This window comes from Mobula hypostoma, chromosome 3 (genome assembly GCF_963921235.1).
Source record: "Mobula hypostoma chromosome 3, sMobHyp1.1, whole genome shotgun sequence".
Classification (NCBI taxonomy): domain Eukaryota; kingdom Metazoa; phylum Chordata; class Chondrichthyes; order Myliobatiformes; family Myliobatidae; genus Mobula; species Mobula hypostoma.
Genome location: NC_086099.1, coordinates 84,740,469 through 84,767,302, shown reverse-complemented (window position 1 = coordinate 84,767,302; position 26,834 = coordinate 84,740,469). Strand labels below are relative to the sequence as shown.

At 41.8% G+C, this 26,834-nt stretch overlaps 1 protein-coding gene across 2 annotated transcripts in view; it reads left to right on the top strand.

The window, feature by feature from the left end:
• Window positions 1–26,834, top strand: part of slit2 (slit homolog 2 (Drosophila)) — a 463,208-nt gene that overhangs the window by 326,804 nt on the left and 109,570 nt on the right. The window contains exons 10-13 of one of the 2 annotated variants that reach the window (XM_063043380.1): window positions 2,406–2,477; window positions 9,723–9,794; window positions 15,316–15,387; window positions 22,768–22,911. In XM_063043380.1, coding sequence (XP_062899450.1) covers window positions 2,406–2,477; window positions 9,723–9,794; window positions 15,316–15,387; window positions 22,768–22,911 — 360 coding nt within the window. The remainder of the gene's footprint in view (window positions 1–2,405; window positions 2,478–9,722; window positions 9,795–15,315; window positions 15,388–22,767; window positions 22,912–26,834) is intronic. The other variant, XM_063043381.1, reaches the window with a different exon arrangement.

Below are 26,834 nucleotides of genomic sequence, written 5' to 3'. Positions count from 1 at the left end.
TGTTAAGCTGCTCCCCCTGCCCACTGACTCTTCAATGAAGATCAGTGTGTGTTCTCCTAACTTCTCCATCCTATAATCCACAGTCAATTCCATGGTGTTGCTGATGTTGAGTGAGACACAACTGAACCAGCTGATCTTTCTCACTCCTGCTCACCTCTTCATCACCATCTGAGATTTTACCAACAACTGTAGTGTCATCTGTGTATTTATAGATGGCATCTGAGCTGTGCTTAGCCTCATGGTTAAAAGTGTAGAGAACATAGACCCGTGAGCTAAGTACGCATTCTTGGGGTGCTCCTTCGTTGATTGTCAGTGAGGAGAATATGCCATCCATCAAGAATAGCACCTTCTATTCCATCTGAGTAGTCTACAGCCAAACAGCATGAAAAATGAATAAACACGAGAAAGTCTGCAGATGCTGGAAATCCAAAGCAACCCACACAAACTTTTGGAGAAATTCAGCAGGTCAGGCAGCATCTATGGAAATGAATAGATGGTTGAAGTTTGAGACCCTTCTTCAGAGCTGAATTGGATTCTCAGTTTCAAGTAACTCATGCGCACTCTGTTCATTTCTTTTTTCATCTGATCAACCCAGGTCCTCTTGATTCATCCCCCTCCCCCCCCGCCTTCTACCAAGTTCCTCTTTCTCCCCCAGCCAGCTCCCTATTAACCAGTTTCTTCCCCTCCCCATCTGCTAGTCATCCACACCCTCTTCCCACTTAGTGCCATTTGCCTTACTCTCCTCTCACTGCCCCCATCTGCCCAGGAATCTCTTCCTTATCTTTGTCTCGTTTAACTCATCACTTCGTTTTCTTATCAAAATCCAGGAACTGCAACTTCTTGTTGCCTCCATCAGTCCCCTCTCAGCCGTTGTTGCTGTTTCTTTCCCTCATCTGCCTATCAACTCCCCCTTACCCTTAGGGAACTACCACTTGCTCACTTCTGCCTCACTCCTCTCTTTTATCACTTTAGACTCATTAATCACCACAAGCTATTTTACATTGTTGTGACATGTAAATAAGTCTAACTGAAGAGTTCCATAAATGGTCCTGCAATATGTGATTCACATTTATTAAAGAAACTACTTGAGGCCAGCTTGCCAGCTCCTTATATTACTCCTACCCCTCATTTCCTTATATTAGCAATATCCCCTCAAATTCAGGATCTTGACGTAAAATATCCCTTTGCTTCCACGGATGCTGCTTGACCTGCAAAGTTCCTCCAGCAGTTTGGTTTTTGCTTCTCAGCTAAGAACACGTTGACTGACAGCAAGACCTGTCTCCTTTTTTAAATGGATGCATTCCAATTTACAGTTTTGAAATTCTGTTCAACAAATGCGTACATACCTTGTTATCTAATGTTTCTGGTGCAACTGGTCATATTTATAACAGGATGGCAATCTAAAGAGCATTGAGTTTTTGCTGTGGTTCCTGTTTTACTGAAAGCTGGCTGGTGGGTGAGGTGTGTGGGTGCATGTGTTGACAGGGAACAAATCTGCAATTGAAACAGGTCAGTAACCCCAAAGTGAGAATGAGGCTTATGGGTGAAATGTTAGCTGACTACTGTTACGTCGTACTTGTTGAATTCATCTCTCTACAGCGTTGCATCATTTCATTTGACGTTCTCAGGTAGCAAATAGGTTCCATTTTTACTGATACTGAAAAGTTGATTTTCGTCCATAAATCATAAAATACACAAAATCATTTTATAATGTAACCATATCTCCACAGTATTGGAATGGATGGCATCAAAAGCATGGAAGACTGTCAAGAAAATAACAATTTCTAAAAGTGAAGAGAATGCAGAAACTAGTCGTGCCATTTATAGGATTAAATTATGTCAGATTTTTTGAACTTAATATTTTGGGAGCTACCTTGTATGTAGCTTGTGTCTGTTAGTTGTATGTTCCTAACCTGAGGATAGACTGTAAAGAGTACAGCTATCAAAAAGAAAAAAGACTGCACAGCCAGAAACCACTTAGTTGTACAAATGGAGGCTACACAGTTTAATGATAGCCTACAAAGCAAGATTCCAGCTTTCATCATTTAAGATAGCCCAGAGTGAAATCTCACTAGGAATCATAATTCTGCACTATGCCATTCTTGAGACCATGCAGAAATAGGTTAAATATAAAAATCACTTTAGGTGTAATACATACAACTTTGATGGTACTGAACTCGTAGCTCTTGTGGCAGCATGCTTGTTAAGACATAAACTTTAGGTATGTTGTATATAAGCCTTTAAAGGACACAGATAAAGCCTACAAACATACTCAAAGATAATATAATGTATGATCATCTATTCTAGAATTAAAATATTAATATTTTCTTGAAAGCTGTAGTGTAGTGCACCTTGTTGGTGTTTCAATGAGGTGTTTTCAATAACAAATGGTCTTTTCTCCACAGACGTCTGGAACAAAACTCAATCAAGTCTATCCCCCCTGGAGCCTTCTCACCCTATAAGAGATTGCGAAGAATGTAAGTAGCAGGAAAAAAATCTTAAGATGATTGTTCAACGTGTGTCCCATAACTAAAACTAAGAACATAACAAATTGTGGGCTGTGATGGCAGGATATGGCTCAAATCAGTGAATGAGCTTTTCAGATTATAAAGCATTTTATAATGTTTCCTTCTTGAAAATGTATGATGGAACAGATGCTATCCAAAATTTCTCTACAGACCACCCAATCTTACAGCTTCTTTCTTTGTCTAAAGAATTTTGCTAATTCAGCCCCAGAATTGTTCTGTGGATGCCAATGGCCCAGCAAATACAACCCAGTCTTTATGAAGTGGAAGCTTAACCCCTCCATCCCTCCCTTCCTGCAGGATGGTGGGCTGAAAATTTCAAAAAAAAATGTAAAAACCCTCTGCACCTAAATTCTCAGCTTCAGATGGTGTTGGATGGGAAGGGGCTATGATAGTGAGCAATTAGTTTGTTCTCAAGGGGCAGGCCAGTAAATTAAAAAAGATGAAATTTTCTTTGACTTTTAGTTCATTACCCCTGGGCGGTATTTCCTGTGACTTGGAAAGCACAAGTTAGTTGTTAAGTTGTTTTTGAGCACAGGTGAGGAGCCAGGAGGAGGCTGAATGCTTCACCATCACCTTCTCAGTCTGATGTCCTTGATGTTGACCTGCTAATCACAATCTCTCTATCTAATCCTTGTCAAGTATATTCACCTTAGCCTTGCATCCAGTGTGCCTCAACTTGTCAAGCAGCCTGCAGCAACACAGCCACATCCCATTCACTACTTTCCTGTCCCCATTCAGCCCTTGTCCCCACCTGTCTCTGTGGGTATATTGGAGTCATTTGTCTCAGAAGCAATAGCAGCAGATGCTACCTCAGATCTCCTAGCAGATGTTACAGATCAGAAAACCACTCCCAGTCTATTCATACTGATTCCTTCTACATTCAATACCATCATTCCCTCAGAATTAATCAATAAGTTCCAAGACCTAGGCCTCAATACCTTCTTGTGCAATTGGATCCTCAATTTCCTCACTTGCAGACCCCAGTCAGTTTGGATAGGCAACATTGCCTCCACAATCTCCATCAGCACAGGTGCACCACGAGGCCTTGTGCTTTGCCGCCCCCCCGCCCCGCTCTACTTGCTTTACATGTATGACTGTGCAGCTATGCGCAGCTTCAGTGGCATTTTCAAGTTTGCTGATAGAGATTGTGGAGGCCAAACCAAAGGTTGTGACGAATCAGCATATAGAAGGGAAATTGAAAATAAGGTTGAGTGGTGCCACAGCAACAACCTCTCATGCAACGTTGGCAAGACCAAGTAGGTGATTATTGACTTCAGGAGAAGGAAACTCGAGGTCCATGAGCCAGTCCTCGTCAGAGGATCAGAAGTGGAGAGGGTCAACAACTTTAAATTCCTTATTGTTATTTTGGAGGACATGTCTTGGACCCAGCATGGCAGCCCCTCTACTAGTTTAGGACTTTGCAGAGATTCAGCATGACATGTAAAACTTTGACAAACTTCTATAGATGTGCAGTGGAGAGTATATTGACTGGCTGCATCACACCCTGGTATGGAAACACCAATGCCCTTGAATGGAAAATCCTACAAAAAGTGATGGATATGTTCCTGTCCATCATAGGAAAAACCCTCCCCACCATTAAGCACATCTACATAAAACGCTGTTGCACGAAAGCAGCTTCCACCATCAGGGACCTCACTGCTGCTATCAGGAAGAACATACAGGAGCCTCAGGACTCACACCACCAGTTTCAGGAACAGTTACTACCCCACAGCCATCAGGCTCTTGAACCAAAGGGGATAACTTCAGTCAACTTCACTTGCCCCATCATTGTAATGTTTCCGATACCATGGACTCACTTTCAAGAGTTCTTAATCTTATGTTCTTGAAATTTATTGTTTATTTATTTAGTTATTAATTATTATTTCTTTATTTTTCTGTTTACACAGTTTGTTATCTTTTGCACCCTGGTTGAACACACAATTTGGTGCAGTCTCTCATTGCATCTGTTCTGGTTCTTATTCTATGGGCTTATTGAGAATGCCCGCAAGACAGTGAATCTCAGGGTTGTATATGGTGACAGATATGTACTTTGATAATAAAATTATTTTGAAACTTTGTAGCACAGACATTCTGCTCTGACTGATGTCAGCTACCATACTGTCTGCAAGCTCATTGCTCAGCATCTGCTTGTCCTTTAAACAAATTGCTTCAGGAAGGTAGTATAATAAGGATGTTAATGAGCAGAAAACCATCTGCGAAGAACTCAGTAAGCCAGGCAGGGAAAGGAATGGTCAATGTTTTAGGTGGTGACTGAGACGAAGGAGGGATGATAGCCAGTAAAATGTGAGGTGAGTGGGGTTGGGGTGGGAATGCAGCAAGGGCTGGAAGTAGGTAGGTGGAGTGAGAGGGACGAAGGACAGAGGGAGCCAGGACGGGAAGGTGAGTTGGAGGGATGTAGTCAGGAGACAGAGGTTGGGGTTGATAGGTGGGATCAGACCAAAAGGGAACAAAAAGAATAGAAGGACCCAGGTATGCTGTGGAATTAAAAGGATGAGAGAACCTAAGGGACTGGTGAAAGAGAGGTGGTTGGGGGTGGGGGGGGGGGAGGTACACAGAGAATGAGGGTTTCCAAAAGTTGGAAAGTTCGTTGTTGGGTTGCAGACTACCCAGACAGATTCTGAGGTTTTGCTCTTCAAGTTTGCATTTGGTCCCGCCTTGACCATGGAGAAAGCCAAGAACAGATACGTCAGTGTGGGAGTAGGAAGGGGAATTGAAATGACATGCAACTGGGAGCTCAGGTTGATAGGTGTTTGGCAAAACATTTACCTAATCTGTTCTTTCTCTCGCTGTTGTAGTGGAAAGCAGTAGATGCGCTTAGAGAACGTGAATCATTGTTTCACCTGTAAGGGCCTTTCAGTTCTCTGGTTGGTAATGAGGGAGGGGGTATAAGGTCAGGTGTTGCATTTTCTGCAATGCAGGTGTAGTGTTAAGGAGTGAGAATAGTAGGTGGGAAGGAACGAGCAAACCAGGCAGACATAGAGAAAGTGATCCCTATGGAAAGCAGAAAGGACAGAGGAGGGGAAGATGTAACTAGTGAGGTTTTATTGCAGCTGATGGAAGTGACAAGGAACAAGGTGCTGGATACAATGCCTAGTTTTATATGGTGAATGGTGAGGAACTAGGGAAAGTTCTGTTCTGTTTGAAAGGAGAGTGCATGAGAGGTGGAGACTGGCAAATGGAGAAAATACATGTGAGTGCTCCATCAACTACAAGTTGGGGTGGGGGGAGCCATGTTTCTCCTAAAAGGACATTTCAGATGTCCTGGTACGGAATACCCCATCTTGATAGCAGCTGGAGTCAGTAGGTAGGTGGAGTGAGAGGGACGAAGGACAGAGGGAGCTAGGACGGGAAGGTGAGTTGGAGGGATGTAGTCAGGAGACAGAGGTTGGGGTTGATAGGTGGGATCAGACCAAAAGGGAACAAAAAGAACAGAAGGACCCAGGTATGCTGTGGAATTAAAAGGATGAGAGAACCTAAGGGATTCACAGCACAGAAACGGCCTTTGTGGTGACCAAGATATCCCATACAAACTAATCCCATTTTCCAGCATTAGGTCCATAACCTTCGAATCCTTTGTAATCCGTATACTGTACCTGCCCAACTGTCTTTTAGAAGTTGTTGTACCTGCCACAACCACTTCTTCGGGCAGCTCACTCCACATAGACACTATATTTTGTATTAAAATGTCACTCCTCAAGTTCCTATTAAATCTTTACCCCCTTACCTTTAACTTATGCCCTCTAGTTCTTCGTTCCCCAACCCCAGGAGAAAGACTGAGTCCCTTCTGACTTAATACACCTCTACAGTGGTAAATGGGGTGGAGATGGAGAAACTGACAGAAGGGGATCCTCACAAGAGGCAGGGCGGGTTGAGGTGTAACTTGGGGAGTCGGTGAGTTCATAACAAATACCAATGACGGGTTTGTTTCCTGAGATGAAGATGGACTTACCCAGAAACGAGAGAAAAGTGCTGAAAAAAGGCCCAGTTGAATTGGAGGAGAGGGTGGAAGTTAGTAATGAAAGTGATAAATTTGTGTGCATGAGTACAGGAAGCAGCATTTGTGCTGCAGTTGACATAGCCGAAACAGATTTGGGGAGGGGGTGGCAATGAAGCGTTGGAATAAGGACTGATCCACATAGCCATCAAAAAGACAGGAGCAGCTGGAGTTCATGTAAACACTCATGGCTGTGGTTTTGACATAGAACGTGTGAGGAGTCAAAAGAGAAGTTATTCAGGGTAATGTTAGTGAATTAGCTGCTAATTTATATCTCTCCTGAAACTTAATTCTGTTGAACTCAGGTCAACATACCACACAAAGTTGAATACTATTGCACAAAATGAAGATTTACTCTTTTCAGATAAAACAATGTCTTGCCTATTAACTAAAACATACGCTGACATCTGGAATATTCAATGAAGAATTGTTTTTGTTAGTGCTTATATACTTCTATTAATACTACCAAAGAGATTTTTTACACTTATTCAGAAGTGTCCTATTCAGTTCAGTGAACTATGATGAAAACAGTCACCTTTTATATAAAAAGTCATTACAATTTGTTAAGCAACACACATCAAAGTTGCTGGTGAACGCAGCAGGCCAGGCAGCATCTGTAGGAAGAGGTGCAGTCGACGTTTCAGGCCGAGACCCTTCGTCAGGACTAACTGAAGGAAGAGTGAGTAAGGGATTTGAAAGTTGGAGAGGGAGGGGGAGATCCAAAATGATAGGAGAAGACAGGAGGGGGAGGGATGGAGCCAAGAGCTGGACGGGTGATAGGCAAAAGGGGATACGAGAGGATCATGGGACAGGAGGTTTGGGAAGAAAGACAAGGGTGGGGGGGACCCAGAGGATGGGCAAGAGGTATATTCAGAGGGACAGAGGGAGAAAAAGGAGAGTGAGAGAAAGAATGTGTGCATAAAAGTGAGTAACAGATGGGGTACAAGGGGGAGGTGGGGCCTTAGCGGAAGTTAGAGAAGTCGATGTTCATGCCATCAGGTTGGAGGCTACCCAGACGGAATAGAAGGTGTTGTTCCTCCAACCTGAGTGTGGCTTCATCTTTACAGTAGAGGAGGCCGTGGATAGATATGTCAGAATGGGAATGGGATGTGGAATTAAAATGTGTGGCCACTGGGAGATCCTGCTTTCTCTGGCGGACAGAGCGTAGATGTTCAGCAAAACGGTCTACCAGTCTGCGTCGGGTCTCGCCAATATATAAAAGGCCACATCGGGAGTACCGGACGCAGTATATCACCCCAGTCGACTCACAGGTGAAGTGTTGCCTCACCTGGAAGGACTGTTTGGGGCCCTGAATGGTGGTAAGGGAGGAAGTGTAAGGGCATGTGTAGCACTTGTCCCGCTTACACGGATAAGTGCCAGGAGGGAGATCAGTGGGGAGGGATGGGGGGGACGAATGGACAAGGGAGTTGTGTAGGGAGCGATCCCTGTGGAATGCAGAGAGAGGCGGGGAGGGAAAGATGTGCTTAGTGGTGGGATCCCGTTGGAGGTGGCGGAAGTTACGGAGAATAATATGTTGGACCCGGAGGCTGGTGGGGTGGTAGGTGAGGACCAGGGGAACCCTATTCCCAGTGGGGTGGCGGGAGGATGGAGTGAGAGCAGATGTACGTGAAATGGGGGAGATGCGTTTAAGAGCAGAGTTGATAGTGGAGGAAGGGAAGCCCCTTTCTTTAAAAAAGGAAGACATCTCCCTCGTCCTAGAATGAAAAGCCTCATCCTGAGAGCAGATGCGGCGGAGACGGAGGAATTGCGAGAAGGGGATGGCGTTTTTGCAAGAGACAGGGTGAGAAGAGGAATAGTCCAGATAACTGTGAGAGTCAGTAGGCTTATAGTAGACATCAGTGAATAAGCTGTCTCCAGAGACAGAGACAGAAAGATCTAGAAAGGGGAGGGAGGTGTCGGAAATGGACCAGGTAAACTTGAGGGCAGGGTGAAAGTTGGAGGCAAAGTTAATAAAGTCAACGAGTTCTGCCTGCATTCAGGAAGCAGCACCGATGCAGTCGTCGATGTAGCGAAGGAAAAGTGGGGGACAGATACCAGAATAGACACAGAACATAGATTGTTCCTCCACAAACCCAACAAAAAGGTAGGCATCGCTAGGACCCATACGGGTGCCCATAGCTACACCTTTAGTTTGGAGGAAGTGGGAGGAGCCAAAGGAGAAATTATTAAGAGTAAGGACTAATTCTGCTAGACGGAGCAGAGTGGTGGTAGAGAGGAACTGATTAGGTCTGGAATCCAAAAAGAAGCGTAGAGCTTTGAGACCTTCCTGATGGGGGATGGAAGTATATAAGGACTGGACATCCATGGTGAAAATAAAGCGGTGGGGGACAGGGAACTTAAAATCATCGAAAAGTTTAAGAGCGTGAGAAGTGTCACGAACATAGGTCGGAAGGGATTGAACAAGGGGTGATAAAACAGTGTCGAGGTATGCAGAAATGAGTTACATTTTGTTTTTGTTTACTCATTTTGCTATAACTCTGAAAGAGACAAGTTCTGCAAACTTTCAAAAGGGAATAGTGACGTATTTTATTTGAGAAATTGTGCCTATTCTGATTGATTCACAGCCACAGTAATGATGAGAAAGGGGCTGAGGTTGATATTATGTTTATTTTCAAGTAATAATAGCACTTTAAGGTGCCATTGTGATTAGAAAAGAACAAAATGGAGCAATCTGACCTTATTTATCAACCAAAGGTTTTACGATTCAGTCAATAAGCACAATTTATATTTATGCATTCATTTGCGCTGGCTGGGTGGTTAATGACATAAACTTTGGGTGCAACAAGTGCCAGGATTTTTGATTTGCAATCTTGTTGGAGCAGTGTACCGGAAGAGCAATGATAAAGATTCACTCCAAATTTGCAGCTTAAATTTTTATATATGACGACAAGAGGAGTTGCAGACTGTATTTTTATTTTCCCTTCTGTAATGATGCCTGACTCTGGCCACAAGCACAATATCAGGCAGACTCATCCCATGCTGGATAGACGTCTCACATGTGAAACCGATGTAAGGTCTATTTAATACAAGGTGAAGAAATTCTTAGCTACTTGTATGAAACACTGTGAATCCATAAAGTGGATAAACAGTCGCTACTAACACCAGTGTTTTTTTGGATGAAAATCAATATTTATTAAAGATGTTGATTTTCTTTTCAGTGACTTGAGCAACAATCACATTTCTGAAATTGCACCAGATGCTTTCCAGGGATTGAGATCACTTAACTCTCTGTAAGTTACTTCAAACTTTTCTGTCTTCCCTTAGGTTGTGTATCTCCTTATGAAATGTTAGTTTAACAAAAATCTTGCTAATTGTGGATTCCCAATTACTTTTCTGTTCTAAGCTATAATTTATGCTAATTACACACAGACATCATAAACAAGATTATGTACATGTTTGACAAGCTGTTAGCCAAATATGACCATTTCAGATTTAAAGTACAGTTATTTACATTCTATTTATTTTGAATTAAACTAATTTGATGCCAAATTTTGAATGCAATATAGGCCTTCAAAAATCAAAGTCAGGGTGAAAGCGTGGGAAAGCAGGCTAGCTCAGATCTCACTGCACAATTTATTGTTCCACTAGGGCATTAGAGGAGCATTTCTCATCACATATCTAAGCAAAGCTAAAGGAGGTTGCAAGCCACTAGAAATAACTTCAGCATCCTGGTGGCCACACTGCCTTAGTGAGGCTGGTGCCTGAGGTTAGGGGGAATTTTACGCAAACCAACATGAAAGGGAACTGGAGGCAGCCTGGCTTAGCGTGGTTTTTGGATTTGTACTGTTGATTCATTTCTCCCTCCCGTCCTCTTACAAAGGGATTAACCTCTCTCCAGGACATTACTAATGCTTCTCCCTTGTACATCGACGCTGGGGAAGCAGAATGTGTCCACTATGCAGTTCTCTGTGATAAGAACTGCCATTTGGGAAATTTTCATCTTCTATTCTGAATTTTAATGTGAAGAAACGGGCAACTGCTACTCGCCATGTTCCAGAACAAATCAGTGTGCTCAGACCTGGTTGGGTTTGTCTTACATTTGGTGTTAATATGGAGCGGGTCACTCCTTCGCCAACTGCCATGCAGAGCTGCATGAGGAAGCACTAGTGCTTTAGGCTCCTGGCATTAAAATAGAGCATTAAGAGAAGGAGACACGGAAACATTTTGCATTGAAGGAAAATTGTTAGTGAACAAGCACAGAGATGGAGGCCAAGTAAGAGACGAGACAGAGAGAGCAGTGAACAGACTGAAAGTAAAATGGACTGAACAGCGCCCTTTTCCAAATAAAAAATGAGGATGTCGAACAAAAGCCAATGTGCCTTTGTCCTGTTTGACAGTGTTTCAGTGCCCATTCTTTATTTTGCCCATATTGTTTAACAGTTCCTGAAGAAAAGAGTCTGGTTTGACTTCCCCCTTCATTTATTTCCTGAGAACATGCATAAGTACAGCAGGAATCAAGAGCTTATTGCATGGCACACCGAAGGCACAATCCCACACCCTAGCTTTGCAGTTCACCGTGTGGCATTGCCCAAAGGAATCTGAAACCATGTTGTCTGTATCGAGGCGAGAATATTAATCAAAATACTTATTTTCCAAAGTCTTTTTAAAATCTTCTCATGAAGAAGTTGGAGATTTTTCTCTTTAATGCATTGAACAATTATTGATTGGACAGCTTTTATGTTATGCACAGGCAAGGTCTTTGAGCTGCAGACCCATTTGTAAGTGGTTGGGCCTGTGTCAGGCTCCTCTGTAGCAGGTCTCATGCACACACAATTGTAAGAGTAAGCCACAGCAAAAGAGAACATCTTGCTGATTACAAATCCTTTCACTTGTAAATACTGTAAAAACCAGTTCAAATAAAAAGAGCCATTCGTTATCCTTTAGAGGCTTGCTCAAGCTCCCGAGTTTGGAGGAAAACCACAGAGATTTAGTCTGTAGTGTGCTGGCAAGTTCCTTATTGCTGCGGTTTAAAAATGATTCTTTCAAGTACTTCCCACGGTAAGGTGATACACTTCCTTTCCTGCAGAGCTTTCAGAATGCATCCTAATATACCTTGCAACAGAAGCTGGCTGTGAAATGAGCCAATATCCAGTACTTCAGCCACCTTGCCATTACAGCTGAAACAAACACCTATCTTCATGGACCAAAGGCAGGAATAAAGTGTTTGACCTGTGTCAAATAAAGCCTTGGTATTTACATATTAAGAGAAAAGAATCGGCTGTTCCCTAAACAGAGTTTTATTTGCCTTGTGTCTGGGGATAGTTTCAATCCCATCAAAGAAAATCAAATTGGCCTCCCTTATGGTCCTGCTGCAACTTGAAAGGGAATTTGGAAAGGTTTGTTAACCCACATTTACAGAGCTAAAACAGATGAACTTGTAGGCTCGTGCAGATGGTCCTCGGTGGTCAGCTGGATAAGATCATGTTCTGGGGAAAATCACCTGGTACGTTGTAAGTAAGCCAGTGTGCCACTCCCCTTTCTGCCGCTATCAGTACTGACTTCAACTTTACTATCCCTGGACCCTACAGGAAAGGTGGCCAACTTTTCCCCTTCACCATCCCTCTCCAGAACAACACTCCCCCAACTCCCACCAACCTGCAGACCCCCCACCCGAGCCTGCTTATAAATGAAGTTGAGAATGCAAGCGCCAGTAGTGGTACAGGAATGCAGTCAGACAAAGCAATGATTATGACAAATGGGGTCCCCTGTGGATCATGTACAATACACAACTCTGCACTGCTTTCTTTTCACCACAGTACCTGGAATATTTCCAGAAAGTCGCCAAGTTTCAATGCCACACATCCCGCACTGCGATGAACCCTTTTCTGTCTGACCACCACCACTCAGCCAATGGGTCACAATGCTTTCATCACTGAGAAGGCAGACTTACTGTAGGCCATTGAGAGTCCCGTCTCAGTTTCTAATAGAGCTTTAATTCTGGAAGCTTGACAATAGACCAGATGAGCACCAATTCAAAAGACACATGGTTTTGAAACTTTAAAAAGCACAAATTATTTAGTTACCACATTTTTAAGTTATGCTTGACCTTTATTGCAACCAATTGAAAATTATTTTCATTGACGTTACTGATGGAGTCGCATTAATGAGGCAAGACTAGGGCGGATATGGTTTGCATATTGGCATTTCCTTGACCAAAGTCTCAGAGGGACTGAAAACAGCTGCTTTGATGTCCTGTGAAAGTTAATGTCATCAACACACACACAAAGCAAACTGTTAACAGCCCTGGAGACTTGGTGCTGCATTTGGTATTTGTTTTTGTTCATTATCCATTGCCTGTAATCTGTAGCTATACTCCCAATACATAGCAGGCAAATTCTGCTCACTGCTGTTTACTTACTGAAAAAAAGGCCAGTGTTACTTTTGTATATACTGGCCCATCATCCCTGACATACCCTCCTTTGCAAACTAGTCATAATATCACAGCTTAATCTTCAGAGACACTTGTAGCCATTTTAGACAACGTTATTTTTATTGATTTGCCAAGTCTAATTTAACAAAGACACTTAGCAAGGTTGTGATTAGGTTCTGGAGAATTCACAGATGACCAGATTGTAGATGGTGACAGTAGAGTAGAGCTACTAGGACTTGATGTTTCAATCCCTGTGGTAAGTTGGCACTCTCGATGTTGGCAGTGGGCTTGGAGTGGTGACAAGGAGGGAGGGTAGGTACGACATCGGGGTCATCAGGTGGGCACCCTCCTTCTTTGATGTTTCATTGATAAGCCCACGACGTCTCCAGAGGGCACAACGGTGCTACCTGGCGTCCAATATACACCCTGTCAGTTCCACACCCTCCTGTCTTCATCTTGCAGCCCAGTTGGTGTCTTTCCTTTTAATCCAAATCCAATTGCTGCTTTCTTCTGCTGCATTTGACAAGGACTTGATTGCTTCCTCACCCCCATCTTCTTCAATAGATTGGTCGTTGATGTAGCAACGAATGATTCCTTTTCAGGACCACTTTTCCTATATGCATCAGTAAAAAATATCGATCAGTCACTGATAAGGTTTCAGTAAATAGGTTACCTTTACTTTTCCAGCAACAATCCAATGAATAGGCTAAATTTAGATGGTTGTGCAACATCTTGAAGAGATTTGCATTGTACTGTGTAAAGTTGCATTTTAAATTGCTTTAGAGACTTGAGAAGCATTGTGTTTCAGACCTATTCTGGCATATGTTTTACTGGCCAAAATGATGCTCAGTTCCTGTGTGTGTGCATACACAAGCATCACCTACATGCAGCACATTGGGGTGCCCTTGGCTTTATAGGCTGAACAGTGTGTTTTCATTTGAAGGCTGGCTGAGGCTCAACTTGTCATCAATTCATTCACTGAAACGTATGAGAGGAATGGCCTTACAGTCAACCTCTGCAAAGCAGAGGTCTTCTCTTTGCTTTCCTCCACCATACAAAACCTCTCTTCAACAATTTAGAATTACAACCGAACCCTAATTAATCTGAACCATTGCCCATAACTTATAAGGCACTTCTGGCATACCAGATAGTGATGAAATTCACCAACCAGCCTCCTTTCTGTCTATAAATCTTCTATGCTATTAATTGAAAGAATGTAAAGTAATTGTTTTACATTTGTCTCTGCATTAAAATCAATAGATAATCTAATCTTCTGTCAGCTCCAACTTCGCGAAAGTCACTCAATCTGATTTTGTAGAGTAGACACATGGGGATTGTCACCATTTCCCTCTCCCATGCTGGGTTCCGTGAGGAGTCATGCATTGGACTGATATCTAGGAAGCAACGGCAAGCATAATGTTGGGCTTCCCTGTTCATCAATATGTGGATAAGTGCAGGCACTCTTTTGTAAATCAAGGCTCTTTTATCAAGAAACAGAAACCGCCTTTGCACGAGATGTGTGAAACAGATTCTAAAAAATGGTACTGAAAATTCAGAAATAAAACAGATAGAATTGTTCTAAACTTGAGCTGAATTTCACAAGTAGGCGTGGTTACAGTGCAATGGTTATTAATAACAACAATAATAATATTGTGCCCTGTACAATACACAACCAGTGACTGCTTTTTTAGTCCAGTACCTTGAATGCTAACTGAAAGTTGGCAAGTTTCAATGCTATCATCACTATCCCACACTCCTTTGAACTTTTTTATGTATGACTAGCACTGTTCAGCCAATGGCAAGTGCAAATTTCAGTTTTAGCAGATGAAACTACAGTCTACACAACATGTAGGAGACTTAGTTACAGCATCTTTCATGGTATTCTGTCTAGATTGCCATTTTCACACAGATTGTTCCTTAACTTGACTTCATTCTTTCTGTCAGTGTAGCAACAGATTCCTCATTATTGGTTGCAATAATCCTTTTGCAAAAAAAAACGTGCCACTCATAGCATTCCCCACCAATTTGTGATTTCACTCTCACACCAGGCTCCCTGGTTCTATGAGAATACCATTAAGAACATAAAATACATTAATTCTGGAAGAAGAGTCCCCAGTGTTTTTCAGAGGATCTAGCAAAGAACAGAAACTGCCAGTTTTGCCAGTGAAACCTGTTAACTGAGAACATATGTATTTTAAATGCAATAAATTAATTTAACTGATAGGACAATTTCCTATTTCAGACTTACACATAAATCACAAATACCCTAAGGGGAAAAACAAAATCTGTGAAGTACTTCACAAGTTTAAAAAATACATTGAAAATACATGTGTTTGTTTCTTTACAGTTTTTGACTGACAGACGTTCTAATTCCTTTCCAGTGTGCTCTATGGAAATAAAATCACAGAGTTGCCGAAAGGCCTCTTTGAGGGACTCTTCTCTCTGCAGTTGCTGTAAGTACATCCCACTTACCTTTGTGTACCAAAATGGGAAAGTTGTCACCACAGCATTTCTACATTCTGTTAAAACTCCTTCCATCTGTGGAAGCCAGTGTCAGAGGGCAGGTAACCCTGGACAAAAGCTCTGGGAGAAATGGCTAGGTTTGAAAGGGACCTGGCATAAGTTTCTTTTTATGACTTTTCATGAGGGCTGGGAGAAATCCAGCTTGTTTCTCCTCTTGGTCACCTCTTCCTGACCAAGCTTAACATCTCTGCAGCTGCTTCCTGCACATGACCCAGCTCTTTAGGCTGAGCGGAGAGTGAATACTGAACTACCAGGGCCAAGGTGCTGTAATGTCAATGAAGCCGCTCCACTATCATATGGGGCACACTATTCCATTTATCCATTCCCACCCAGGGATTGATACCTAGCCATGTGCATAGTTGTCATCAGAAGTTCATGAGAATTCTATATACAAGGAGTTTACATGTGGGCTGGTGCGGTCAGTTTGCCAGCTTCAGTTTTGCCCTTCTGCAGTCATCTAATTTCAATATCATTCGAGGCATTTCAGTCCTGAAGATAAACAGGTAGAACACAGCCTGGGTTTGATCAATCCATGCAGACCAAGAATATTTAATATCAGATGTAAATGTCAGTATTAACTCCTCTTGTACACCTGCAGATACTTAGCTTGTGCTTTGTCCTCCATGGAGACCAATGGTCTGCTGAATACTTACAGGAGTTGATAATAAGCAATTCTATATTTGACTTTTGTTGCTATTTGTGGGATGTATTGAAATGACGTGACATATCTGGTAAAGTATTTTGCTGTCAGATGGTCAAACTTCTTTTAAAAATAAATTTATAGTAGAAGTTAATTCCTGCAATCTATAACTTCAGTTCCTCTGGCAGTGCACGTGAGGCCAGTTGAGACTGACATATTGGAAGGAGGGTGGATGTTTGTGACGTTAATTTATTGCATCCCCTATTTATCAAGCAAAATGTAGTTGAAAAGTGAGGAGTGTTCTTGAGTTAAACCACTGAACATGATGGTCCCATGTTCCAATTATTATTTCAGCTAAAGTCTAAATGAAACTTAGTGTTACTTGAGCAAGAATAATAGGCAAAATTCTCAATGTTATGTCCTCTTGCTTGGTTGGAGTAGAACAGGTGGAGAGGAGTGCTCTGAGATCAAATCAGGGCAACACACATTTTCAACCTGGTTCAAATTTAATGAGGCAAAGTTGTTAAAAGATCAGTGAAACCCCCCCTGGTGGTGCTCTTGTTTGAGTATATCAGAGGTTAATATGGAGCCTCGTAATTTTGTTGTGTTTAGTGAGGTACTGGAAAACAAGGCCTTCAAATATGAAAGCATCAGGGGAAAAGGTAGGAGAATGGGGTTGTGGGTGGGGATAATAAATCAGCCATGATGGAATGATGGAGCAGACTCAAAGGGCTGAAGGCCTAACTGTGCACCTATGACTTACGGTCTTGTGAATTGACAGTGAAAGTTCGCCAAAGCACATCTGCTAGAGGTTCCATAATGTGAGTAAAATAACATTATTTGTAGCCATCTTGAGGGTTGGGTTGAATATTCTTTCCTCTTTAAGCCTCAAAGGAGAACAGTGTTTCTTCCTCTGTCTCTGAGTTTCCTTCATTCCTGAGAACTGTGGTATAACGGGACAGAAACAGGCCCTTTGGACTACCAAGTTAGCACCCATACACACGAATCCTGTTTTACCAACATCCCTGATCTGAACACTTGTATACACTCCAGGAGCAGTTACAGTGGCCAATTAGCTTCGTAATCTAGAGGAATACCACTCAGTCACGGAAAAAGTGCAATTTCCACACAGATAACGCCCGAGGTCAGGATTTGAGCCCACTGTTACCACCGCTTTCACCAGTCAACATCAAATCCATTTCCACTTCCCACTGATACTAAAGAAGTCCTACTCCTAACCCAGTACCACATCGTGCAGGATTCAATAAAGGTTGAGTCGGTAGTAAGGAAGGAAAATGTAATATTAGCATTGATTTCAAGCGGACTAGAATATAAAAGCAAGGATGTAATGCTGAAGCTTTATAAGGCATTGATCAGTCTATTTTTGGGGTATTGGGATGCAGTTTTGGGGTCCCCATCTGAGAAAGAATATGGTGGCATGGCGGAGGAATACAGAAAGGTTCACAAGAATGATCCCAGGAATGTAAAGGTTATTGTGTGAGAAGTGTTTGATGGTTCTGGACTGTACTCGCTGGAGTTCAGAAGAATTACAGAGATCTCATTGAAACCTATCAAATATTGAAAGATAGAATGGATGTAGAAAAGATACTTAGATTAATGGGAGAGCCTGAGACCAGAGGGAACAGCCTCAGAATAGAAAGATGTTGCTTTTGAACAAAGATGAAGAGGAATCTATTTAGCCCGAGGGTGTGTATCTGTGGAATTCATTGATACAGACTGCTGGGGAAGACAGATTATTAGATATATTTAAAGCAGAGGTTGATAGATTTTTGATTAGTCAGGACACCAAAGGATAGGAGGGGGGAAGCAGGAGAATGTGGTTGAGAGGGGAAAATAAAACAGCTGTGCTCAGACTCGATGGGCTGAATGGCCTAATTCTGCTGCTATGCCTTAAGGTCTTTACAGACTTATCTGTGGTCCCGGTATTATGATTGAAGCCTAATGTGGAACATTGAAATTAGGGAGTTATTACAGCAGGCCATGCTTCACACCATCACTATTCCTGAACAAGCTCCACACATTACCTTCACCCTGAGGTAAAATGGTTCCCTAACAAATGTAAATGCATTAAAATTTGTACTTTATTTTTGAGGAGTTGTCATTCACAGAGCTGTGTCATGATGGACCAATGAGATATTTTATTTCAAAACAAATCAATGAGATTTGTTCAGGCCTATTGACTGCAGGGTAAATACAATGAGCGCAGACCATTAGGATCATCCTCCAGAGAAATGAAGGCTTGAGAATGTGACAGCCAGAATTATACTGCTTAACCAAAGAGGCTCTGAAGGCTTGCTTCAGAATGGAGCGGACTAATGGGTATATCCTGTGGAGAGTGTTGGTTAGAGGTCAAAACACTTTTACTTCCAGTGAGTTTTTTTACAGTACACAAAGCAAGCGTGGAAAATTTGAGGAATCTCGTCTCCCAATCTCTGCCAGTGATCTCATTGTGGAAGCTGTCATATTAGTTGACCCTAGCACTACTGGATGTCTTAGATTCAGAACGGTGAGGCATGAAAGAATTTGATATGTTTATCAGACACTGTCAGAGCAAGCAGCGGGAATGATGATGCATCGTTGCCAAGGTTTGGAGGAGGGAGAAACGCTGCATTTAACAGCTTTAAATAGCAGCAGTGTTTCATGCAGATTCTATGAAAATCACTCTGCACTCCCCTTGTACAGAGTTGATCTCAGTAAAAAAAAACTGCTCATCCGGTGGTTTGAAAAGCAATTCATACCAGGACTGTACCATCTGCACAAACATAGAAGACAAGTTACTTGTGATGGCGATAAACATCTCTAACCAAAGTGGCATCCGTACGCCACCTCCATGTCCCTCCTTCACTTTTATCAGCACGTTATTTCTTGTAGCTAATAAGGGTCGATTATTTCAAGTAATAGTATGTAGAATCAGCCTGTGACTAGCCAGTCGTGGGTAAGATTATAACAGGATGAACTAAGGACTGTATGGAATGGGTCAGTCTAGCAATACAGTTGGACATTCTCTGCTCAATGAACAGCTTCCAGGAAGATGACAGAGAATTCAGCTGAGGCTGCCGACTTATGATGCAGAGCTTCTTAGGCAAGTTGAATTGGCCGTTCTGTTGGATGGGATGCTTGACTGTGGAGAGGCACGTAAAAGGATGTGGTCCAATCTCTTACTGGGAGAAAGTGGGTTAGTCAGTGACAGAATAGTGGTTCACTCTTCCCTCTCTTGTCTAACGAAGGAGACCCAGTAAAGGCAGTGTGTTATGGAAAAAGACATTGATGAGAAATAAATGAGGAAATGAAGATTAAATTTACAATATTCTGTCATGTAACGTATAGATAGGGTAAGTACAAGCAGGCTTTTTCCACTGAGGTTACGTGGAACTACAACCAGAGATCATGGGTTAAGGGTGAAATGTGAAATGTGAAATGTTTAAGGGGTACATGAATGGAAACTTCTTCACTCAGAGGGTGGTGAGAGTGTGGAACAAGCTGCCAGCTCAGGTGGCGAATGCAAGCTCGGTTTCAACGTTTAAGAGAAATTTGGTAGGTACATGGATGGCTATGGTCCCAGTGCTATGGGAGTAGGCAGCTTAAGTGGTTTGGCATGGACTCGATGGGACAAAGGCTTGTTTCTGTGCTCTACTTCTCCATGGTCCTATGGCTCTAGACAGTGAATGTTTTGGGCTGAGGCCCTTCTTTGGGACTGGAAAGGAAGGAGAAAAGTGCCAAAGTAAAAAGGTGTGGGGAGGGAAGGGAGGATAGCTGGAAGGTGATAGATGAAGCCAGTGTGTAGGAATGGTAAAGGACTGGATGGAAGGAATCTGATAGGAGAGAAGAGTGGACCATAGAGAGAGGGAAGGAGCAGGGGACCCCAGGGGAAATGATAGGTATGTGAGAAGAGGTAAGAGGCCAGAATCAGAAATAGAAGAAGAGAGGAGGGGGAGAGAAAATTTGTTTTACCGGATTCGATATCTGTGCCATCAGGTTAGAGTGTACCCAGATGGAATCTAAGTTGTTGCTCCTCCACCCTGATGGTGGTATTCGTCTTCATACCAGTACAGCACTTCTCAAAGGAAGAGCCAAAATATTGAACTGACATGATATAGTATACTGCAGCCCTACTCTGCAGACATATATTACAGATGTGTTGTGAAACCAGTGTTATTGTCTCGTATAAAGATCAACAAACAAACCTTCCCATCACTGAGGAATGGATCATCCTTCAACCCACAATGCCACGTAAATAAACACAATAACTATGTTTTGTTTGTTGTTCAAAGATCATTTTTTCCAAAGTCACGCCCTTGCAATGGGCCACATGCTGCGGACTCATTATGGTTTGGCTGGTGTTCAGCAATGTGTTTCCAATCATCGGAAGCTTTGTCACTGGTAAAAATAATCATATGAATGAAGTTTAGATAACCAGAGGTTTCTGGTAATTATGTGGTTATTGGGCATTATCTACAGCAAGCTTATGTTACCGTAAATTTATGATTAAGGGCATAATCTTTTGGGAAATACTGCAAAAAGTAAATGATTTCATGAACTGAATTGAAGAAAGTTTAATATTTCACAGAACACAGTTATATTCTGTAGGCAGTAATTCTGCTTTTTACAGAGAATGAGACACATTGGGAGATGGGGTGCATGGACAGTGGTGGAACTGCACCCTTGCTGGTAGGTTAAAGAGGATATCTGAAATCTAAAATCCATCTAGATATGGCAACATTTCACAATGTGGAAACTGAAAACTTGCAGTGGGATCCTGAAAGTTACAAACATTCCTTGATAAACTATAATGGAAAAAAATCCATAAATAAATAACATCGGTTAAGTATAGTTTACAATTGCATTCGTCATTATACCCCACATTAGACAGGCTTTGGTTATTGAAGCCACTTTTGACACCAGCTATCTAAAAAGGGATTTCCGGACATTGTAAGAAAACAGACAAGAGGAAAACAATGGTGATGTGGCTTATGTTGGCATAGAACATTGGAGCAGTTCATCTGCAGTTTAGATTTTCTGATAGCAAACCATCCATTGAAACTTCTAACACACTTTGAAAGATAACCGTCAAAAAGCAAAACCCCTTCTGTAATTATTTTCAGCTCTTCTAGACTTTTGTGGAAAGTTGTTGCATTTGCATTTCTGCAACTCAGAAAGCTATTTGAGAAGTCTCTGAATGAGCGCAGTAAAATAGGATCAGGAGTAGGTCCCTCAAACCTGCTTCACCACTCAGTGTGATCATGGCTGACCTGTCACAGGGCTTACCTCTTTTACTGTGTCAGTTCCCCAAAGCTCACAATTGCCTGATCTTCTAAAAACTTCTTTCATTACACTTACTGATCTTAATTCCAACATCACCCAGGACACAGCCCCAACAGAGATTTAGATTGAGATTGTGAAAGACTGAGATTTGTTTTTGCTCAGTAAAACTCCAGGATGTCCTTCCACAATGCTGCTAGAGGGTGGATTTGGCATGCTTTTCAATGAGAACTCTGAAACTTTGATCCATTGACCAAGCCTGAGGTGGGCAATAACAATAGAAAAAGATGGATAATATAGGAGAAATCTTAAGCCATCTTATCTATTAGAGAGTGGCATCTACTTCATTGAATTCAGTGAATAGTAATGTTGGACAGAGTATAAAATCAGAGTCCACTGAATTCCATTCATTCCCATTGCTTTCCTGATTAATGAGCGAAGTTGGGGTAAAACGCCACTCATTTCAATGTAGCGCAGTCAATAAAGTGAACACTGCAGAGCCATAAATGGTTACCACACAGTAAGAGGCTATTCAGCTGATTAGGTCTGCTCCAGCTCCTAGCCGAGCAATCTCATCAATCCTATACAATTCTACATCATGCACCTTAGCTGCTTCCTTTCGAAAGCCCTAATTACCTTCCAGGTACTGTGTACCAGACCCTCCTTATCCTTTACATTTTTTCCCCTCGCATCCCTCTTACACCATGTATCATCTCTGAAATCTGCTCTTCCCAATAACTGAACTATCTGCAAATGGGGGCAGCATTTCTGTATTTACCATGTTGAAATCAGCTAATATAGTTGCTTTTATTAACCCTCTGTCAACCTTCATTATTCCAAGGAGAACAACCCCAATATTTCTGTTCTAACTAAAATTGTAGCAGGAATATATCAATCTTATTCAGATTTTTTCAATTGTGTAAAATGGATGAAAGGAAATTGACACTCTATTTAGCACCAATTCTAGTTTATATTCTTTTCATATAATTGGAAAATGCATTAAATGAACTGTTGAATTGGTATCCCCTGTTTTATTCCTCTGCGCAGTCAAAATCTACTGTGAGGCAAAATGAGCTTTCCAGCTCCCTCACTTTTATGATCATTAATGTCATCTGTATGCAACAGCTGGCATGTAAAAGCAAAGTACCAATTATGCAGGAGCAAAGTCATGTGTCATATGTCAAATTTCAAATGTCAAGACTGTAATAACAAGAAATAAAAGCTCAACTATTTTGTGAAAACGCATACACATGTGGAAGAATGACGACCATCCAGCTGCTTGAAGCCTTTTGAGACCAGGTGTTGTGAATTTTGTTGTGATTGGAATTGTTGCCATTTTAAACAGAAGGAGTTTATATATTTACCACAATGTCATTTCTATTTCTGACAGGTTGCTGAACGCCAATAAGATTAACTGTCTGCGAGTGGATGCTTTTCAGGATCTCCATAACCTAAACCTCCTCTCCCTGTACGACAACAAGTTACAGACCATTGCCAAAGGCACTTTTGCTCCTCTGCGTGCCATCCAGACATTGTATGTATTTCTGGCTTTTCTCAAGTGGAATGTGAAACTCCTAACATATAAAACCTGTTCTCTCCCTTTAGAAAAGTCTGTATTCTTACCATTCTAGTCCTCAGCTTATATTAAAGAACAACATCTCTCTGATAGATATTATAGCAGAGTTAATGTATTTGATTAACCTTTCCCCTTTGATAGTATTTGTATACAAAATCATCTCTCCTTTGTTGTTTATCCAATTTATCTTTTTCATTTGTTACAACACAGATTCCTTTATAAATTGCCCTCTTTTGTATTGCCTTTATCATGATCATATTTGATCTAAATTCTAGAACGTGTTTTTTTTACCTCAGCTGGTACTGATTTACTAATAAAAGCAAGAAAATGCTTTTCCAGCTGGAGCAGTCTGAGTGAAGAAAGAAACAATAAACATTTCAATTTGACAGGTCCTTTCTGATTCAAATTACAGTACCTGAGATGGTTATTTAGAATTATTAGTTTCAGTGATAAATCTTAGGGATTGGAATGTATCAGGTCGGAAGGTGAGGTTCTGTTGCAAAGGTTTACACCAGTCTAACTTGAACTAGAGTAAGGGGCCAGAGACAGAAAGGTATTTCCTTGATTCTCTCTTTTTTTCATTTCTAATGTCTGCAGTGCTTTGCTTCTTCAATCTGTATTTCAGACCATCAGTTGTTTCCCCCCTTTACTTTCTCTCCCAATTTTCATTCATCTCCTTTCATTAATATTTCTTGGTGACAGATGATCGTTAAGTAACAGATTTGCTTCATCCTCACCTCATGCAGTCTCTCTTGCCTTCACCCTCTTACATTTTCTTTGTTCTCTCCACCTGTATCCCTCCTCCGCAACTTTTAACATGTTTGCTATCTAACTTTTCTTGGTTCTGATAAAATATCGTCAGCCTGAAATGTTAACTCCGTTTCTCACTCCACGGATGCTGCCTTCTCTGCATTCCTATTTTATTTTAAATCAGCAACATCCACATTTTTGTTTGCTTTTTGATTTCGGTTTTGTTATATTTTCCCCCTTGCCAAGCTCTTTTTGTTGAAGCTTTGCATTGTTCTAGGTTAAATCCGCTCCAACTATTCAGTGTCAGACATTGATTAATGTACAATTTAGACCATAAGATATAGGAACAGAAGTAGGCCATTTGGCCCATTGAGTCTGCTCAATCATGGGCTGATCCAATTCTTCCAGTCATCCCCACTCCCCTGCCTTCTCCCCATACCCTTTGTTGCCCTGGCTAATCAAGAACCTATCTATCTCTGCCTTAAATGCATCCAATGACTTGGCCTCCACAGTCGCACATGGAAACAAATTCCATAGATTTACCACCCTCTGACTGAAGTAATTTCTCCGAATCTCAGTTCTAAAAGGACATCCTTCAATCCTGAAGTCATGCCCTCTTGTCCTAGAATCCCCTACTATGGGAAATAACTTTGCCATATCTAATCTGTTCAGGCCTTTTAACATTCGGAATGTTTCTATGAGATACCCCCTTATTCTCCTGAACTCCAGGGAATACAGCCCAAGAGCAGCCAGACGTACCTCATACGGTAACCCTTTCACTCCTGGAATCATTCTCGTGAATCTTCTCTGAACCCTCTCCAATGTCACTATATCCTTTCTAAAATAAGGAGCCCAAAACTGCATGTAATATTTTAAGTGTGGTCTCACGAGTGCCTTATAGAGCCTCAACATCACATCCCTGCTCTTATATTTTATACCTCTAGAAATGAATGTCAACATTGCGTTCACCTTATTCACAACCGACTCAACCTGGAGGTTAACCTTTAGGGTATCCTGCACAAGGACTCCCAAATCCCTTTGCACCTCTGCATTTTGAATTTTCTCCCCATCTAAATAATAGTCTGCCCGTTTATTTCTTCCACTAAAGTGCATGACCATACACTTTCCAACATTGTATTTCATTTGCCACTTCTTTGCCCATTCTCCGAAACTATCTAAGTCTCTCTGCAGGTGCAGGCTCTCTTGTTTCCTCAACACTACCCGCTCCCCCACCTATCTTTGTATCATCGGCAAATTTTGCCACAAATCCATTAATACCGTAGTCCAAATCATTGACATACATCGTAAAAAGCAATGGTCCCAACACCGACCCCTGTGGAACTCCACTAGTAACCAACAGTCAGCCAGAATAGGATCCCTTTATTCCCACTCTCTGTTTTCTGCTGACCAGCCAATGCTGCATCCACGCTAGTAACTTCCCTGTAATTCCATCGGTTGTTATCTTGCTAAGCAGTCTCATGTGTAGCACCTTGTCAAAGGGCTTCTGAAAATCCAAGTACACCATGTCTACTGCATCTCCTTTGTCTACTCAGCTTGTAATTTCCTCAAAGAATTGCAGTAGGTTCGTCAGGCAGGATTTTCCTTTCAGGAAACCATGCTGGCTTTGGCCTAGCTTGTCATGTGCCTCCAGGTACTCCGTAATCTCATCCCTAACAATCGATTCCAACAACTTCCCAATCACTGATGTCAGGCTAACAGGTCTATAGTTTCCTTTCTGCTGCCTCCCACCCTTCTTAAATAGTGGAGTAACATTTGCAATTTTCCAGTAGTCCGGTACAATGACAGAATTTATCAATTCTTGAAAGGTCATTGTTAATGCCTCAGCAATCTCTCCAGCTACCTCCTTCAGAATCTGAGGGTGCTTTCCATCAGGTCCAGGAGATTTATCCACCCTCACACCATTAAGCTTCCAGAGCACCTTCTCAGTCATAATTTTCACTGCACAAACTTCACTTCCCTGACACTCTTGAATTTCCAGTATACTGTAGACGTTTTCCACTGTGAAAACTGATGCAAAATACGCATTCAGTTCCTCTGCCATCTCTGTGTCTCTCATTACAATATCGCCAGCATCATTTTGTATTGGTCCTATATCTACCTTCGACTGTCTTTTACCCTTTATATACTTAAAAAAGCCTTTAGTATCTTCTTTGATATTAGTTACCAGCTTCCTCTCATAATTCATCTTATCCTTCTGAATGACCTTTTTAGTTTCCTCCTGCAAGTTTTTAAAAGCTCTATCTTCCCACTAGGTCTGGCTTCCTTGTATGCCCTCCCTTTTGCTTTTACTTTGGCTCTGACTTCACTTGTCAGCCACGGTAGTGTCCTTCTTCCCTTTGAAAATTTCGGTTAATCGTATTTCATTTGATCAGTTTGTCTTTCCCTGGAATCTATTGAAAACACTTAAAATGTTAAACCTTCCTTTTGCACTGGTTTCCTAATCTAACTTGGGAAAGTACTAATCCTGAGATGGTTGTTCTGCTATTTAGTGCATTGTACATCATATCATGCAGCTTCCTAGATCATTAGCTTCTATATGCTATACATTTTCTGACTTATTTCTACGCCTTTCCAGAAAGCTTCCCAACAAAACTGTTAGGTCTCTGTCTCCTGGTACCGAGGACGCTACACATTATTTAGGGTTTCCAGCAAGGCCTGTCTTAAACTTGCATTCACAGAGCCCCAATAACGACAACTCATGTTTTATTCAGTATCATAACTTCTACCTTCCCGAAGCAACAGTTTCCTTCATAGTGTTGGAGTGTTGCTTGCTATATAGATTTTCATAGAATTCCAGTTAGCAATATATTGCAGTGCAATGCAGCGGACAGGAAAGCTCTTCAAAAGGTAGTCAAAACTGCCCACTACATCACAGGCACCAGCCTACCTGCCATCAGTAAGGCATTTACAGAAAGGTTCCAGAAAAGGGCCAGTTACATCATGAAGGATTCCACTAAACCCTGCTCATAGACTTTGCCCCATTTCCACCAGCACTGTTACCTCTAGGTTGTGCAGGTGCAGAGAAATGCTCCCACATAACCTTTGTTGCCATGTAGCTGGAATAAAAACGAGAAAATGTTTACAGAACATGTTTACAGTCCTTGTACTGT